Source organism: Populus euphratica, unplaced genomic scaffold (genome assembly GCF_000495115.2).
Source record: "Populus euphratica unplaced genomic scaffold, PopEup_1.0 scaffold158.1, whole genome shotgun sequence".
Classification (NCBI taxonomy): domain Eukaryota; kingdom Viridiplantae; phylum Streptophyta; class Magnoliopsida; order Malpighiales; family Salicaceae; genus Populus; species Populus euphratica.
Genome location: NW_011499913.1, coordinates 138,026 through 155,288, shown reverse-complemented (window position 1 = coordinate 155,288; position 17,263 = coordinate 138,026). Strand labels below are relative to the sequence as shown.

Below are 17,263 nucleotides of genomic sequence, written 5' to 3'. Positions count from 1 at the left end.
GAAGGGGGGGGGGGAGAGAGAGAGAGAGATCAAAGGCAGCAAGAGGATCAGAATTGAAGTGCTAGTTGAGGTTGCTTATTATTTATTTGCGTAGCTGAAAATTAGAATATATTATTTTTGTATGGTATCGGTGATCAGTTTCTATGGTGACTTTCGATGAAAAACTTGAAAACATGGGCGTGTCGATTATGGGCGGAAGGTCGGAAACTAGCAAAAACTATATTGTTTAACAGAGGCCATGGGATTAGTGGAATGCTTAGATCATGCATGCATTAATTAATCCTTATTTAAAATATATTGTTTAAGAGAGGCCATGGGATTAGTGGAATGCTTATATCATGCATGCATTAATAAATCCTTACTAGTTTAAACTAGCTAGGTGGTCGGCATAGAAAATATCAAAATAATATAAGATTAAAAATGCTAATTTTAATTGCATGCTAAATCCAATAAGTACAAGTTTGATTGTAATACCAAACCCAACAATAATATAAATAATAATATCTTACTTTTTTATTTAAATTTTTAATCTTTATTTTACTTTTTTTTTTTAAATTTTTATATTTTTAATCTTTTTTTTTAAATTGTTTTTTCTTCAATAGTAATAATAGTATCTTTTAAAAAATTTATTAATGATAATAATAACAATAATAATTTTTAATTTTAACCTTCAAATAAAATCTAATTTTTTTTCAATATTGTTAATATTTTGTGAAAATTTATTAATTATTTTATAAATAATATTAATTATAATAAAAATAATAATATTTATAACATAAATAATAATATTTAAAAAAATCAGATAAAAAAACCTTGGGATCTGTTACTAGATAATATAATACCCAAAAGAATTAGATCTAAAAACCAGACTCATACGAAATGAATCTTGACATTAAACCTATTAACCTTGAGTTCTCATGCATAACTTATTAGCATTGGATTCTAACACTAATCCAAGCGAGTAGAACCCTAATGCAAGACTGACATCACTAACTTATCATCCATCCTTTAAAAGTCCATAACTCTATAATGATGTTTTTTTTTGGGTTTCGAGGATTTTTATCTAACTTTTTCTTTTTTTTGCATTTAAAGTATATATAACTTGATAAAATATCAAATTAATATTTTTTTAATGTTTTCTGATAATTTTAATATATTAATTAAAAAACACAAAAATATTATTTTTATATATTTTCAAGCCAAATCAATTTTTTAAAAACACCCTCCACCACATTACAAAACACCTATTTTTAGTTGACTGACCAATGCAGTCTTGCCTTGAGAAAAATATGCGGTAAAGAGTGGATTGGACATTTTAACTGCATCCGAGTCAATTTCTAGGGAGGAAGATTCTAAAACAGTGTGAGAGCGGGACTGTTCTTACCTTTGTTTATCTGACAATGAATTGCTGTAGCTTTGAAAGAGGTTAACATATATAGATTAGAGGTGCTAAAATTTTCCCAGCAAAATGTCAAAAATATTTAGCTGAGTGGATTCACGCAAGCATTTTACAGGGATTTTTATAATTATAATACAGTTAAGCCAGATGCTAAAGGTAGCTCAGATTTGATATATGGAGCACAAAAGTTCTATGGTGGCATTGCATGAATGCTGTGTTAGCCATGGTACCACTAGCCTGCAATGTGAGTTTTCTAAAAGTATCGGTTTACTGGATTCAAAATCCATTAGTATGGCATCAAGTACGGTCTATTGCTCTTGGAAGTACTATTCCGACAGAAAGCTGATGAAAAACATAAACTGAAAAATGTTGAAAGTGAACATTCTCATCATAAATCAAGTTTACATGTTCGGTGATATTTTCCATAATGCCCAGTGAGGCATGCAGATATCATGTAATATCCATGTGTGAAAGATTGGATACTATCATTTTGTGTACCTTTATTAAGAACGAACAAGTTCACTTACTGATGATGGGGCTTACAGTAATAGCTTATGCATGGAAAAAAGAAAACGAAAAAGTAAGCATCAACAAAGAAACCAAAGTTTTTGGAAGTTTCTTTATCTGCCACAAACATTCGCAGGAAAGAAGATGAATGATCCCAAAACATCAAAGAAGTTTAAACTAAATCCAAAAAGGAGAAAGAATACAGCAACAGCCTAATGTACAGTGAACATGGATGATGATATTGAATACCAAAACATCCATTTTCAAGTTTTTATTTTGGAAATTAACATTAGAGATCAGATCTTACTCTTGGTTTATTAGCACTTCTTATAATCAGGTTGAAGCACCAAAGCAAATCTCAGCACCATTCCCGCCAATTCCAGCAATCAAACATTGGAATCCGCAAGACTCCAGCTCAGCTATTACTTTATCTACAATTGTTCCTGACAGTACTGTATCATATAGTCAAGGGAGCATCTAACAAGTATGAAATGAGACTATAACATGTCAGTCACGAAATGACTATGCTGTTTTGATTCCTCGGAGACAGTTTCCAGGATGTGATACCGTGCGTGGGTGTGTGGCTTTGTTGGTGGGTTATCTCTCTTCATGACAATAAAACTCACAAACTTGCACTACTTAGATCATTTAACATAACATATTCATATCTTTGATCACAAACCAAGGATAAGGCTATAAAAATGATATAAAGTTTTTAGATAAAAACAGGCAGGTAAAGATACTCTAATGGCATAGAAGCACCAATGACACCTATTATTAAAATCAAATCATTGCAATCCAACTTAAACTATGGCAATGGAAAACACGCCCCCCCCCCCCCCCCCCAAATTTAAGCATTTGCCCACTTCAACAGCATAAATTATAGATGTTTGTTTATGAACAGTATAGATGCATTTTTTGGAGGCAAGATAATTTATGCAATGTATCATAACTACATGGTCAAGGGATTCATCATATAAGAATACACACATAAACTGGTAAAAAAAGAATTGGAGACCTACAAATGAGTAACATAAATGTTAAAAAAGTAATCACAAAGGATACAGGTCGGCAACAATGTCAGCACACAGCCACCACCTCCAGCTCCAGTCAACTTAGAAGCTAACTTGTATTTCAATGTTGTTCGAAGAACAGTTTCTATAGAAGCATGGCTTACCCCCATGCATTGAAGCAAACCTTGATTCATTTCCATTAACTCTTCCAACTTCTCTTCCTTCGCAGTCAGGGACAGATCATCTGGAGCAGGTGTCTGGATGACATTAGCCAATTCCTTACTGATAGAATCAACGGCATTAAAAACAGAATTCATGGCATCAGGGTGTCTTAAGGTTCTTTCTGAAACTCCAGCAACCAATGCTTTTGTGTTCCTCCCAACTTTTGTGTTAGTAATGAGCATTTTCAAGGGCATGCTGGACTTGATACGTGTTAAATTACCTGACCTGAACTTGATCATATTGCCTGGTTCATGGGAGTAAAGGTCAGAAGATAAAAACTGCAGAGAGAGACAGGGATCCTACAGGTCAACATACCTCCTCTGCAAGCCAGAAAAGTGAATACTTAAAAAAAATTGAGAAATGCCAGCATGAATTCATCAACAATTTTTGATATTCTTAATGTTACAATTTTACAGGAAGAACACCGTATCTTATCCAAGAAACACTTAACTGCAAAACCTCGTCAATAGTCACTACAATGCAGAAGACCCAGCAGTATGCAAATATAAAAAATCTAGTGCAAGAAGATGAATTTAGCAACAGTGCATGTACTTTTACCTACCATATGTGCTAACAGTGTTGTCAATCCCAGATGGCTTTCCATGAATTATCTTTTCACCTTCAAAAGCCCATTTGTTCAATAATTCAAGCTCAGACTCCCCAACAATTAACCACCCTTGTTGTTTCATGTCCACGTTTACAGAGTCTGAGCAAGCAAGAAGAGCTGCTGAGAATGCAACACAAAGGGCAGCAGATGAACCCAGGCCAGAACCGAGTGGAAGTTCAGAAGTGATGACTACAGTGGCAGGTTTGAATCTGATGCAAGGAAGGAACCATCTTAGAAATTGAAATAGCATAAGAAAAGAGTCAATGTTAAAGGCATTACATCATACCCTAGGATAGACGTGTATAGCCACAAAAAAGCTGTCACTCCAGAAGCAAGAGAAATTTTTGCCTCCGGAATATTTTGTTCTTCAACCAAAGCTAAAATTAATTTCATTGATGCTGTTGAGCAGGACGTGGGGGTTGAAGGGAAAGGGCCTCCTAAGCTAGATAGTGATTCTTTGATTCTTCCAATTGGCCAAGAAAATGCTAAAGCCATATCCTTGAGCTGGAGTGTCAGTCTATCATCATTCTCTGTGGGATAAGCAAATAAATGAAAACAAATTTGATAGAAGTCGCAACATCACAGCATCAAAGAAGGGTGGAAACAAAAATAAGAAAACATGTACGTCAATAGGTGAAATCCAACAATAATAAAAGTGACCAATCTAAGTTTTCATGTTCATTCATGAGCAGATAAGAAATCTCACGGAATTGCACATATCATATCCTTAGTAACATGCAAAATGCAGATCTGATAGATCACCATCTGATTATGAGACAATGTTTTCTGGTAATGGCATTTTAGGAAACCTTAGTTCTTCATAACAGTCATTAGCATCCTCGCAAAAACCAAGCTTGATCGTTCCTAGTTCAAATGCATACAGTTTTCATGTTTAATATTTAACCCTGATTGATTTTTGGCATTTGTCAAAGAGTGAGGTAAAAAATATAAAACCTTAGTTAGTAGTGTACAAATTAAAAAAAGAATTCTCCAAATACACAACCAGTAGTATATCTATTAGTAGTAGGTTCAATATTACAAAATGTCACCAGTTCCTCATATTGAAAAACAAACTCTAAGTATTCAGTTTAAAGCATGCCAAATTAATCACAAACCACATAGCAACTAAATTGTATTGCGCTTTGTAGTTCAAGTAGTCATTCTGATTTGCAATGGCTGCTTTATCTTGATGGATTCTAAGAGCTTTAGGGTGTGAAGTTTGTGGGGGGGGGGGGGGGGGGGGGGGGGGGGGGGGGTTTGGGAGAAATAGTTTTAAAAGCATTGTTTGCCATTGACAGATCATTACAATGGCAGCAAATCATCTTCGTGTCCAAGAAACTCAACTGACTTATTAAAAAAACAGAAAGAAAGAAACAATTTTTAAGTCATGATACTCTTACATTGAAACAATAACCATAAAGAAAACACCAGAGGAAAACTCCATTTAGAATAGTTGGGAACAGACACGTGACTTGAATCACAGATGAATATAACAGGGAAGTTGTCATTTCATGAATCACTCATTGCAGAAACAAAACTCTTAATGGATCTCATTCGATCATATATGTAGACAAACCAGCAGATCTCAACAGATTTTCTTTCACGCACTGTTTGAAGCAAAACTCAAATGACCTCAACCTCAGAAGCCTAAGCACTATAAATTTTAGGTGCAAAATAGGTAGCCATTCAAATCCACACACATTCGAATCATAATCTAGCAGAAAACAGCATACAACTTCATTGAAATGTCAAAAGATCCTGGCACAAGATAAAAGAAAAATAAAACAAAATCCATAAGGATAGCTTCCAATCAGTATTGCAATACAATCGCAATAGGCAAACAATCCCAGAAAGACCAAAGAAATTAGAATCTTGCAGATACACCTTCAATCAATCTCAAGTTCTCCGCTTAAAGTATAAACTTCCAAAGGGAATCTTCAAATCAATATTTCAAACAATCCCAATACAAAATCAATCCCAATTAACACCAATGAAAAGCCAAATATTCAAAGTCACAATACACATCTTCACATAATCTCAAAGGGTATCTCTCGACCAACAATTCAAAAATCCCAATACAAAAACATATCCAAAAAATCTACCTTTATGCATATTCAGCTCAAGACAACATCAAGTCTACATCTTTCAATCAATAAATAAATAAATAAATAGATAAACCATGGTGACTAATAATTAAAGTAAATGTGTTAAAGCAGAGTTCTTTTACCAGTGGAAGGGAGAACTTGAATGGAAACATAGGTGTATAGATCAATGGATGCAGCAACAGCAGTGGATCCATGAACAACTGCATGTTCACCTGAAAGAATTATTTTTCCTGGAGCTCTTGCTTTCACTTCCATCTTGGTTTCTTCAAGAATCTCGGACTACCAAAGACACCATTGGCTGATTGTTATTGGTACTGTAAGAGTAAAATAAGATGGGGAGATTCATAAAGATCCATTAGTGTGGCTGCTAAGACAAAACCAAACAAATGAGACGATAATTCTTGTTTCTGTTGTGTCCCACTTCTATAGTTTTATTAAATAATCACTAATTTATTTATTTTAGCCTAATTTATTTATTTATTTTTGCTTAATCTTTCCACTAATTCAACTTTTTCTTACCAATGATTTCATAAATAAAATAATGTGAGTTCCTATGTTTATAAAATGCACAAAATAATTATTGATTGAAAAATAGTCCTTTTAGAGCACTATTTTTTGCTTAAATATGATTTTTATTGTATTAATTATTATGATTTTAAAAATTATATAGATTCAGTCATAGTCAGGATTCCATTATCTTTTATAACCCCTTTAGGGGATTTTATACTTATTGCATTTGTAGTATTTGACAAGGGTTCCTGCCCTGTTTTTCAAATAAGATAAAGCATATGAAATCAGTATGAAAATCTCCAACATAAAAAAAAAAAAGTGAAATTTCAAGTTTGTTTAGTTCTTAAAGAGGTTGGATTTTTGTAAGTTGTTGATGAATTGACTTCTCCTACCAAAATTCATTGAAGAATTTTATTTTTTTGAAAAATCTCGTACATTGACCTAATTTATTGGACCAATTAATTCACTCCTCTAATTAATTAGATTATTTTTGTCTATGTAAACCATTTTTTTTCTCTATATGAATATAAATTAACCAATCATTTTGTTAAAGGCTTAAACTTATTGATAATTGAGTTTATTCTGCATGTTATCACTCAAAGTTTTAATGTTAACAAAGGCTTAAAATTTTCTTATAAATTCACCGCTCTAAACATTAGAAAATAAAATAAATAAATAAATAAAAAACCCTACCACTTTGTGACTAGATCGGTCTTGGTATATGAAAATTGTTCCAAAGTTCCCTTTATTGTTTAAACACAATTTTTTTTATATTAATGTATTTAGTATACGTTGCATGTCATTTGTAAAAATTATTTTTTTATATTAAAATATTTTTTATTTTTAATATTCATATACCAAAATCACAATAAATGCTAAAAAAATTATTAATTTAAAATGTCATGGGTTGAAACAGACTTTATAAAATATGCCGATTATGTTGAAAAATACCATAAGAAAAAAATTATTAATTTGAAATGACATGGTACTAAAAAAATTATTAATTTGAAATGACATGGGGTGAAACCGACTTTATAGAATATGCCGATTATGTTGAATTCCATCTGATCAATCATCATAGAGATTTGGTCATATTATGGTGTCTTCCTAAGGTTTTTTTCCTTTTTTTTTTTTTTTTTCAATGGGACTTGTTAAAGCTGCCCTAATGATGCCGTTGTGTTTTGGACAAGGTCTAGAATTTACATTAAAAAAGTCGTCACCTTTGTATGTTTTCGTGGGTAAACTACATTCTAGTCCTTGACATTAAGATTTCTCAATATTACTCTCTGTAGTCTTAAAACGTTTCGATTTTGTCATTTGACATGTATTACACCTATGATTTTTTAAATTAGTTAGATGGATGCAATTGCAAATTCTTGTTATTTTAATTTCTTTAACAGTATTTTAAAATTATAATTTATAAAATGATTCTCTGACATATATTATACAGGGGAGTAGGTTCTTGTTAATTTCCTAACCACATTTTAATAAGAGTTTCCCTCTCTTCTGTCCAAGACTCTCATTATTTATTTTCATGTGATTTGAGCTTTAGTCTTGGAGAGAGAGGGGCAGAGAGACAGAGAGAGAGAGAGAGAGGGAGAGAGGGAGGGAGGGAGGGAGGGAGGAACCAAACATCAAGATAGAGAGGCTAACAGCAATACGTCCAGGAAGCAAATCAATAATTTTTATCGAGAATTTATCTCTTCTATAGAACAAGCAAGGTATTTCTTTTCAAGAAATAATGAGTTTTTTCTCTTCTTTTTAACGCTTCAAGCTTATGAAATGTCATAAATAAATACTATTTTACAGATACTCTGAATAAAGTCCTACAGAGTTTCAGTAGTAGAGGCTACATTTCTCTTTTTGAATAAAAAAGAAGAAGAAGGACGTCTATTGATTGATTAAACCATCTATTTTAGCTTGATATTCTTATATGTGCTTTCCTATATAGTCTTTTCAATTTCCATTTGTAAATCAGCATAAATCACTTTCGAATTTATTTAATCCCTGGTGCCCGTTTGTGTACCACATGAGGTTGTAGTTGAGAGCTTAAAGATTGTAGCCAAATCAAAGTTTTCAGTGGTGCTTTATGCGTGCAAAATATGTAGTTCAAACTAAATGGTTTAAGAAGACTGACTTCAGAATCCATGTATGGTCACAGGATGGAATCAGGAAAAGATGGAATGGTGAGGTGAGAAGACAGGGTAGAGAAAATGGCAGAGTCGGCGGTGAGCCTTGTTGTTGATAAATTGCTTCCGTTGCTAATACAAGAAGTGAAACTATTGAGAGGCGTCCATGATGAACTGGTTGGTGTCAAAGATGAATTGGAAGTCATTCGTGCTTTCCTGAAAGATGCAGATTCAAAGGCTGAGAAAGAAGGCATCGGTGAGGGTGTGAAAGTACTGGTAAACCAAATAAGAGAAGAAGCTCATCACATTGAAGATGTCATCGATGATTACATGTTGCATGTGGCAAGACATCCTGATCATCGACATGGACTCCTACGTCGTATTGCTTCTTTGATTAAGACATTCAGTTCGCGTCATGAGATAGCATCAGAGATTAAAGACATCAAATCATCACTTCTAGATATCAAGAATAGAAGTCAAACATTCCACTTCATTTCTTCAAATCAGGGAGCATCAAGCAGCAGCAGCAATGCGGGAAGAGGGTTAATGGATCACCCTCGACTGAGTTCTCTTTTCATTGAAGAAGCTGAGCTTGTTGGGATTGAATCTCCAAGAGATGAATTGATAAGCTACTTATTAAGTGGAGTTTCTCAAAGGACAGTGATCGCGGTGGTTGGAATGGGAGGTGTGGGAAAAACCACAATGGCCAGGAAAGTATTTGACAACCACAGGGTGAAAGAGCACTTCCAATACTATGCTTGGATCACTGTGTCTCAATCATATGATAAGAGGGAGCTACTACGGAGCATTCTGAAGAGATTCTATGAAGTGAAAAATGGGTCTTTTCCTGATAGAATTGTTGCAATGGAGGAGGAGGAGTTGATCAAGGAGATTAGAGAATATTTAGGACAAGAACGATTCCTGGTTGTATTTGATGATGTATGGGAAATTGGTTTTTGGGGAAACATGGAGCATGCGTTGTTAGATCATGGTAATGGCAGTAGAATATTGGTCACAACAAGAAATGAGGATGTTGCTAATTTTAGCAGAGGATCTTCATTGGTCCATGTCTATCATATAGAACCTTTACCTCAAAAGGAGGCGTGGGAACTCTTCTGCAATAAAGCATTCAGGTCTGAGTTTAAAGGGCAATGTCCAAAAGATCTGGAGGAATTGTCACAGGACATTGTTAGAAGATGTGGAGGATTGCCTCTGGCAATTGTGGCTGTTAGTGGACTTCTAGCAACCAAAGAAAAGAGCATTCTAGAATGGAAAAAAGTCCTCAGTGGCCTTGGTGGTTCTGCAATAGTGAGTGATCCATACATTGATAGTGTCACTAACATTCTATCTCTCAGCTATGGTGATTTGCCTTACCACCTCAAATCTTGTTTCTTATATCTTGGCATGTTTCCTGAAGATTTTTCCATTGTGCATGGAAGAATAATTCGATTATGGGTGGCTGAGGGTTTTGTAGAAGAAAAACCAGGCATGACACTAGAGGACGTTGGAGAAGAATACTTCATTGAACTCGTTCGTCGAAGTTTGGTTCAAGTGGATGAAGTTTTTCACGGAGTTCCCTTAACATGTCATGTTCATGATATGGTCCGTGATGTCATTCTTTCCAAGTCAGAGGAACTGAGTTTCTGCCATGTTTCCAGCAGTTGCTCAACTTTTCAAGGCATAGCACGACATCTCTCCATAAGCAACAGAGGAAGCAACACTCCAAAGAGTAGCACCAAGTCTCAAACTCGCTCTATTATGGTCTTTGACGAAGTAAAGCTGCAGAAGGCCACAATTTCAGTGATACTTGCAAAATTCAAGCTTTTGACTACATTAGATTTTGAGAACTGTCCTATAGATCACCTTCCCAAAGAACTTGGAAATTTGCTACATCTAAGGTATTTAAACTTGAGAAATACCAAATTAGCAAAACTTCCAAAATCAATAAGAAAGCTGCATAACCTGGAATCTTTAGATTTGAGATATTCTTTCGTGGAAGAGCTGCCAGTTAAGATCAGTAATTTCCCTAAATTGCGACATCTTTTGGCTGAAGATAAAAAGACTCGGGCATTGAAGATAAAAGGCAGCATTAAGCATTTGGAGTTCTTACAAACATTGTCTAAAATTAATGTGGATGACAATGTGAGCTTGATCAATGATGGCCTGCAAGTGTCAACAGAATTGAAGACATTGGGTATCAGAAATTTGAAAAGGGAACATGGGAGGTATCTATGCACTGCATTGGAGAAGATGACTCACCTGCGGTTGCTACTTGTTTGTTCAATAAATCCCACGAATGAAGTTCTTGAATTGCAATCGATGTCTTCTCCTCCTCTTGAGCTGCGTAGTATCTGGCTTGAGGGCCAATTAGAAAGGTTACCAAATTGGATTTCCAAAATACACAATCTCGCTGAACTGAGATTGAGTTTCACAAACTTGAAGGATGATTCCTTTGACGTCCTTCAAGCTCTGCCCAATCTAAATCGTCTTGGACTCGTATGTGCATACAATGGAGAGAAGATGCATTTTGAAGGAGGAGGGTTTCAGGAACTCAAGTCTCTGTATCTTGTAGGCTTGAGCAATTTGAAGGAAATGTCAATAGACGAAGGAGCATTGCCACTTCTTGAAAAGCTACAGATGGGACCTTGCCCAAAACTGAAGGAAGTGCCTTCTGGATTTAAGTACTTGAGATATCTCAAAGATTTATCTTTCACAGGGATGACAAATGAGTTCACTCAAAAATTGTCACAGCAAGAATCAGAGAAAGTGAGCCATGTACCGATTGTCCGATATGATGGTACTTATGATCCCACTGACGAAGGATCGTATGAAGCATGGGTGGAGCGATATTTCAGACGAGTAGGAATCAAAATGACCTAATATTTTTGGAGGTTACAGGTATGCTGCATCCCTCTAGATCTTACTTCTTTAAAAAGGTACCAACTTGTTTTGGCAAATGCCAAGTTGATCGATGATCTTAGAATAACGTTTGCTATTTCTACATGTATGTTGTTGCCTGGGATCTGTACATTTTTCAGGACTTCAGACAATCAATCAACCTCAGAGAAATGCGAAGTCAGCCCTGCTATGAAAGTTGGTGAGAAGATATGAACGTGGTAGATGCGTTTGTTTAATGTTTCTGGGGAGACACACCTATTTAGTAAAACCTGTTTTGAGCTTGTTAATTTGTTTCGAGTGTTGATATCTGTGGCATGCAGAAGTTAAGAAATATCTGGATTTGCATGTGTTATTACCATAGCTGAAGCCAAGCCTTTACTGCTGCTGGCTTCTCGGTTTTTCCCTACACTTTTGTGCTGGTATGGTAGCTCAGCTAAAATTAAGCAATCATAATGAAGGAAAACGTAGGATCGCTTTAGTTTCGACAAGAGTTTCCACCCTATCTGTTACAAAGGCAGATCACCGAAGGAAACTCCTCATTATGTTCGAAGCAAAACCTACAGAAGAAACTCCCCTAGGAACACGAACATCAAGTGTGTCATTCTTGATAGTGACAGTGAGAGCCTGGCAGAATCCTGATAATCCAGCAATGTACAACTAGCTCAAAGCTTTGATATGAAAGATTTCCTGTGTTATTAAATCTTTTTGTAGCTTTGAACATTAGGGATAGCTTGGATACCTAAATCCTGCAAGTACAAGGAGGGAACACATCAGAACTCCTAACTGAACAGAAGCATAATTTGTGGCCTAATAAAATGTACACTACAGAAGATTTCCAGGCATAAGATTTCCTCCTTAGCAAAATAATCCATGATTGGTAATCTCTTGATTGAGATACCTCGAAGAGAGTTGTGAGGGCAGCAAGTAATTCAGTCTTTACAGAGTGGCAAGCATCAATGTTTACACCTCTGCAGTTCTAACAGCTTCATATGCCATTTCTGATGTTCCTAGACCTCAAATCAGGTTTGATTGTAGTGACCCACTCACCATGGTTTACCTTCAATTCATACCTATGCTTCAGATAATAATGAAATTCAGAAATCAGTAATTGTTTAGAAACAGCCTCGTTCTGGTTGATTGATCAAATAACACCTTGGTTATCATTCAGTTTGATTGATCAAATCCATTCCAAGAAATTATTATGATAGTCAGGCTGTAATTATCAATGTTTACAGCATAGACGAGATATATCCGAGCTCGTATCTTTCTCCTCTTCAAAAATTATGTTTTTAATTCTCTCTCTTATTTCTCTCAACTCTGTATATCTATGTCTCTCCTATATTGCACGCACTGATGATTATAACTTGAGCAACATAGAGTTTCTCGCTTGGTGAGTGATTTATCATGTAATTTTAGTTCTAACTAGTCACGTGACCCACACCCTATGCTACTGGCCGGAAAAAAAAAATCTGAGCGTCAAGAGACTGCAAGTTTGTTTCAAAAAAGCAAGAAGTGTTTGTCGACATGCAATCCATGCATGACGCTGTGATAAGTTTTCAAGAAATAGGAAAAAAAGATAGAATATAGAATATTTAAAGATAAAATTAAACAAAAAACTATTATTATCAGAGTTAATTTATCAAACTTGTTACCTTTCTTATAAGCCTAGTATAACCTAATCAAAAAAAAAAATTGTTACTTTTAATTTTTAATTAATTCAATATTAAAAAATAAATTATATTTGACAGAAAACCCCCAAAAAAACAGTAATATAAAAGAATGATAATCAAACTCAAAATAAAAATAAAAAAATAAAGGGGGAATGAAACGGATTGATTCAAGAGTGAAAATTTTAAAATCAAACATTTAAAAAGAAATCAAAAGAAAAAAATATCAAATCTGAAACCAAAACAATATGCAGTGAAACTGAATCACCATCCACACCTGCGCCAAATGATTCAAATGGCGAAAGGGCAGATGGTCACATAGACATGGACATCTTCCATTTTAGCTTCGGAGCATCTTACACAATTGTGGTGTTGGTAATTGCAGCAGTTCTGTGCATAAATCCATACTGTCGACGCGCATGGTTTCATCCATCAAAGTCTGCATAGAGACCTTCTACTATTTTGTCTTGGACAGCATTCATAACCTTTCCAGCTTCAGATGGCAGTAGGGTCTGTGCCCTTCAATTCCCCTGCAATTTCCAGATGTTTTCGGAATGCTTTGACGACAAATTTGTTTGAATTGTGATTTTAAATTTTTAACTGCGTGTTGCTGAAATTTATTGAAGCAATGCATTAAACCACAACGGGTTCTAATCTTCTATTATGCATGTTTGCTCTCTCTCCCAGTGCATTAACTGCTAGTATGCATGATCGTCGCATGCGTTCCATGAACACCAGTAGTAGTTTCGACTTTCAAGCAAATGTTTTGTCAACTGCGAGAACCAGAACAGACAGATAACAGTAGGGAACAGGAGACTATTTCCCTTTCTATTTTGTTTCGAACATTTTGGAAGTAAAAATGAGAATCAATTTGGAAAGTTTCTTTCCCCTCGTCTCAACAAACCTAATGAAAATACTCTCACAACGAAAAACAATAAAAATAAAACCTCTGTTTGGACAAGTAAACAGACATTACTGATACAGATTCATGTCACTAGTCCCCAACAAGCCTCACTCTTGGATCTTAATGCAAAATCAAAGACAAAAAAATGTTAATTTTTCAGTCATTTACATGATTGATGCATTAAAGAACTAGCTTCTTGTTTTGTACATCTGGAAACCTTAAACATTTACGCAAATCCATGTCACAACATTTACTAAAAATCTGTGCTATTGGAAGAGCAGTCATTTCTAGAACGAATCTCTCAATCGTTTTCAGAGTCAGCATCAAAGATATACAAGTATGGAACTACAGGGTTGTGTTCAATAGATTCTCCTGCAGCCTCAGTGGTTTTTGGAGTGTTCCAACCCATTTGCTGCAGGTAGAATTCATCATAGGCTTCAATGTTCAAACCTGAAGCAAGAAACATTTCCAACTCTATCACGAATCGATCTGTTTTTGCTGTTAGAAAAGGCCTCGCTGCATTAGATACTACAGCCTTGAACTCTTCTTGTTTCATTTCAGGTGTTTTTGTTTGACGCATGTGTTCATTTCTACCAAAAACCAAGAGTTAGATTAAGTGATCTAGCTAATTGCGTGCAATAGATACAAGGACCTAGTGGAATAAAAATTACCTGCTAAAAAATGAATTGACCGTACCAAGAATATGATATAGAATGACTTCAATATCCTCTTCCTATGTACACAAAACAATAGAAGAAAAGAGTCAGTCATGATTATCAACAAACCACATAGGACTCTAAAAAGGGTTGTACTAACAATTAATAATATTCCAAGTTCATAAAACAGAGGCCATCATCTGTAAATGGGGTAGCTTAGACACATGGAGGTTCTCCTTTGTCTTTTTCTTCTTTTTTTGCCCTTTTCCTTTAGGCATCTTTCTACACACCAAACAATTACTGACAACAACCAAAATTTTAAATTAACAATGTTAGCAACTACCAGATTTCACAGGAAAGTGTTGCGCAGTCATATGACTACAATTAAGAATGTACAAAATATGTCAACGGATGTACATCCAAGAAAGTATCTCCACTAATTGCACACATGTAGTTATGATGCCATTTACTAAAGCCAATAATATGAACCTCGGAGGGAGCTGAGAAGCAATCATTTTCCTAAGAAGCTACAAATTTACAAGCACTAGTACTCTACAAAATATATTTGTCTTGTTCTCGTTCTTGAAGTAGGTTTAAAAATGCATAGTAAGCTAGAGAATTGAATTTCAGAGAAACATCCAAGCATGTAATAAGTAAAAGTGCAAAGAATACAAATCAAAAGCAAACAGGTAATAGACAGACCTGCAGCAGAGCTTGAACTTCTCTTCTCAGCCAACTTTGCAGCCACCGATTTGGTTGAAGATACTTGCGCAACTTCCAATATCGTGATACATTAATTGTGTCATTCAGGATACCTGATTGAACACATAATGATTGAAAAATTTAAATAGGAAGCAGTTGTTTGTCAGGAAGCATCAAAGTAAACACAAATTAAAACAATATGTCAAAAAAAGGAGAGAGAATCAGTAAACGACCTGGTTCAGTATAATAGCACTGTAATCTGTACTTGTGTGCTTTTGAAAAGAATGAACTGAAAAAATTAAAAAAAGAGTAACATAAAGAACAGCACCAAAAAATAACACAAAAGAGGACGGAAGATGAAATAACAGACATAGGTACCTGTCCTCAAAACCCTGATTTACATAATGTCGTTGGAATGAATTTCCATCATATCCATAAATTAACGAAAAATTATCCGTCTGCAAATGTGTCAAACCAAATCATCACTGTCAACACAATCACAGAGATAGCAATGTCCATAAATAACAAAGCAAACAAATGGCATTGTTGCGTGAGATTAAAATGCATAAAACATTACTGGAAAATTCATCTCAGACACACAAACCTTGCATAAAGGACATTTAACAGAAGAAGGCCGCCGAGATTCCTTGCGAGAAACTACTTTAGTCCATTGTAAAATGCATTTGTAACAAAATTTATCTGCAATACAAGAATCAATAGCAACAAATGACCAAACATCATGGTCCACAACCTTTTAATCACCACCCGCATACACACAAGCACAGATACATTGATTGCCATAAAGTAGCAACTTGCAACCTCAAACCAAGCACGGACAAAATTGTAGTCAAATTTCTCAAACAATCCTATAAACCCAGTTTCAGTATTATGCATAACACACAACACAATCATAAAGTTTTCAACTTTAATTACTCAATCACTAACCACTTGAAGAAAACATTAGTATAAATTAAAGGGTAATCAAGAAAGTGGATACCCAACAAGAAAATTCTTAAAAAAAGGTGAGATCAGTCATAACAGATAACATAAAAGTACTAAAAAATGAGAGAACAAACTGAGCTTGAGAGAAGAATGTACGGAAGCAAGTGTCAAGATAGGATTCTTGAAGGAAAGGAGCAAGGCATATGGGGCATGGATTTGAGTCACTTGAAGAGCAAGATTGATTCTCTTTGTTGCTGCTAGAGTCCTGCTGGTCCATTTTTTCAATTCAACTTAATGGATTTGTTGGGTTTTTGTGTCCTAATTCATGCTTCAATGGCTGAATTTAACTTAAGCAAATATGAATCTTATTTTTTCAGTTGGTTCCTGTAAATCTTGAAAGTTTCCTGATGTGGTGCTTAGACTCTTTATTTAATTCAATTGGTCCCTTTCCTTTAGAAAATTTCTTAATGATGTCCCTCTGTTTAACTTTATTTCAGTTTACCGTTAATTCTTCACAACATATGGGGAAAAATAGAAAATTTCTATCAAATTCCAAGCCAAGTATCAATCAATAATAAAGATAAATCCGATGGAAGTTGGATGAACGGGCCACATTAAGAACATTTTGAGTAGAAGGATCAAATGAAAAAAAGAGAGAGAATAGAGTCCATATTACGAAACCCCCCTTCCCATTGTTTCTTTCCTTCTCTTTTTTTCTATCCCTCATTGTCTCTTTCACTTTTTTGCAGATCAGATAAGACTATTTCCTTGGAGTACCAACTTATAGCAAGCATTGTTAAATGTGGCCTTTGAAGAGTCCATTGTAGCACCTGCATTTTTTTACCTTATTATGTGCAAGATAGACACTCCTTAGACTGGTTCCGAAAATTGGGTTCAATGTTGGATCCACGTCAAGAGTGGTACTGAAGCTGTGGATTCAGTTCTAGAATGATGAACAACGAGAGGATCCTTGCGGGAACAATGACAGAATCCAAGAGTGTG

At 35.0% G+C, this 17,263-nt stretch overlaps 4 protein-coding genes across 7 annotated transcripts in view; 1 reads left to right on the top strand and 3 right to left on the bottom strand.

Moving 5' to 3' along the window:
- The window catches only part of LOC105134161 (cytochrome P450 734A1-like), a 10,639-nt gene extending 2,678 nt beyond the window's left edge, over positions 1-7,961 (bottom strand). Inside the window, exon 1 of the mRNA XM_011038464.1 lies at positions 7,943-7,961. The gene's annotated coding sequence lies outside the window, so the exon portion shown is untranslated. The remainder of the gene's footprint in view (positions 1-7,942) is intronic.
- On the bottom strand, positions 1,456-6,236 carry LOC105134162 (mevalonate kinase-like). 3 transcript variants are annotated; one of them, XM_011038467.1, is made up of 6 exons: positions 5,976-6,236; positions 4,035-4,278; positions 3,704-3,957; positions 2,972-3,385; positions 2,214-2,358; positions 1,456-1,741 (listed from the first exon to the last, which is right to left on the bottom strand). In XM_011038467.1, exons 1-5 carry the CDS (start codon positions 6,106-6,108, stop codon positions 2,240-2,242), a joined length of 1,164 nt encoding a protein of 387 aa, XP_011036769.1. In that variant the 5' UTR covers positions 6,109-6,236; the 3' UTR covers positions 1,456-1,741; positions 2,214-2,239. The 3 variants fall into 3 exon arrangements, with proteins under 3 accessions (XP_011036769.1, XP_011036770.1, XP_011036768.1); XM_011038468.1 differs by lacking the exon at positions 1,456-1,741 and adding an exon at positions 1,769-1,897; XM_011038466.1 differs by lacking the exon at positions 1,456-1,741 and having other exon boundaries at positions 1,965-2,358.
- Positions 7,962-7,979: 18 nt separating the features above from the next.
- LOC105134163 (disease resistance protein RPM1-like) lies at positions 7,980-11,794 on the top strand. 2 transcript variants are annotated; one of them, XM_011038470.1, is made up of 4 exons: positions 7,983-8,084; positions 8,173-8,244; positions 8,525-11,390; positions 11,531-11,794. In XM_011038470.1, the coding sequence occupies exon 3, from the start codon at positions 8,577-8,579 to the stop codon at positions 11,370-11,372; it is 2,796 nt and encodes a 931-aa protein (XP_011036772.1). In that variant the 5' UTR covers positions 7,983-8,084; positions 8,173-8,244; positions 8,525-8,576; the 3' UTR covers positions 11,373-11,390; positions 11,531-11,794. The 2 variants fall into 2 exon arrangements, with proteins under 2 accessions (XP_011036771.1, XP_011036772.1); XM_011038469.1 differs by lacking the exon at positions 8,173-8,244 and having other exon boundaries at positions 7,980-8,084.
- A 2,196-nt stretch (positions 11,795-13,990) lies between these two features.
- Positions 13,991-16,631, bottom strand: LOC105134157 (RING/U-box superfamily protein). Its single transcript, XM_011038457.1, has 7 exons — positions 16,418-16,631; positions 15,924-16,018; positions 15,698-15,777; positions 15,553-15,608; positions 15,320-15,432; positions 14,633-14,694; positions 13,991-14,551 (listed from the first exon to the last, which is right to left on the bottom strand). The coding sequence occupies exons 1-7, from the start codon at positions 16,536-16,538 to the stop codon at positions 14,263-14,265; spliced, it is 816 nt and encodes a 271-aa protein (XP_011036759.1). The 5' UTR covers positions 16,539-16,631; the 3' UTR covers positions 13,991-14,262.
- Positions 16,632-17,263: the final 632 nt, after the last annotated feature.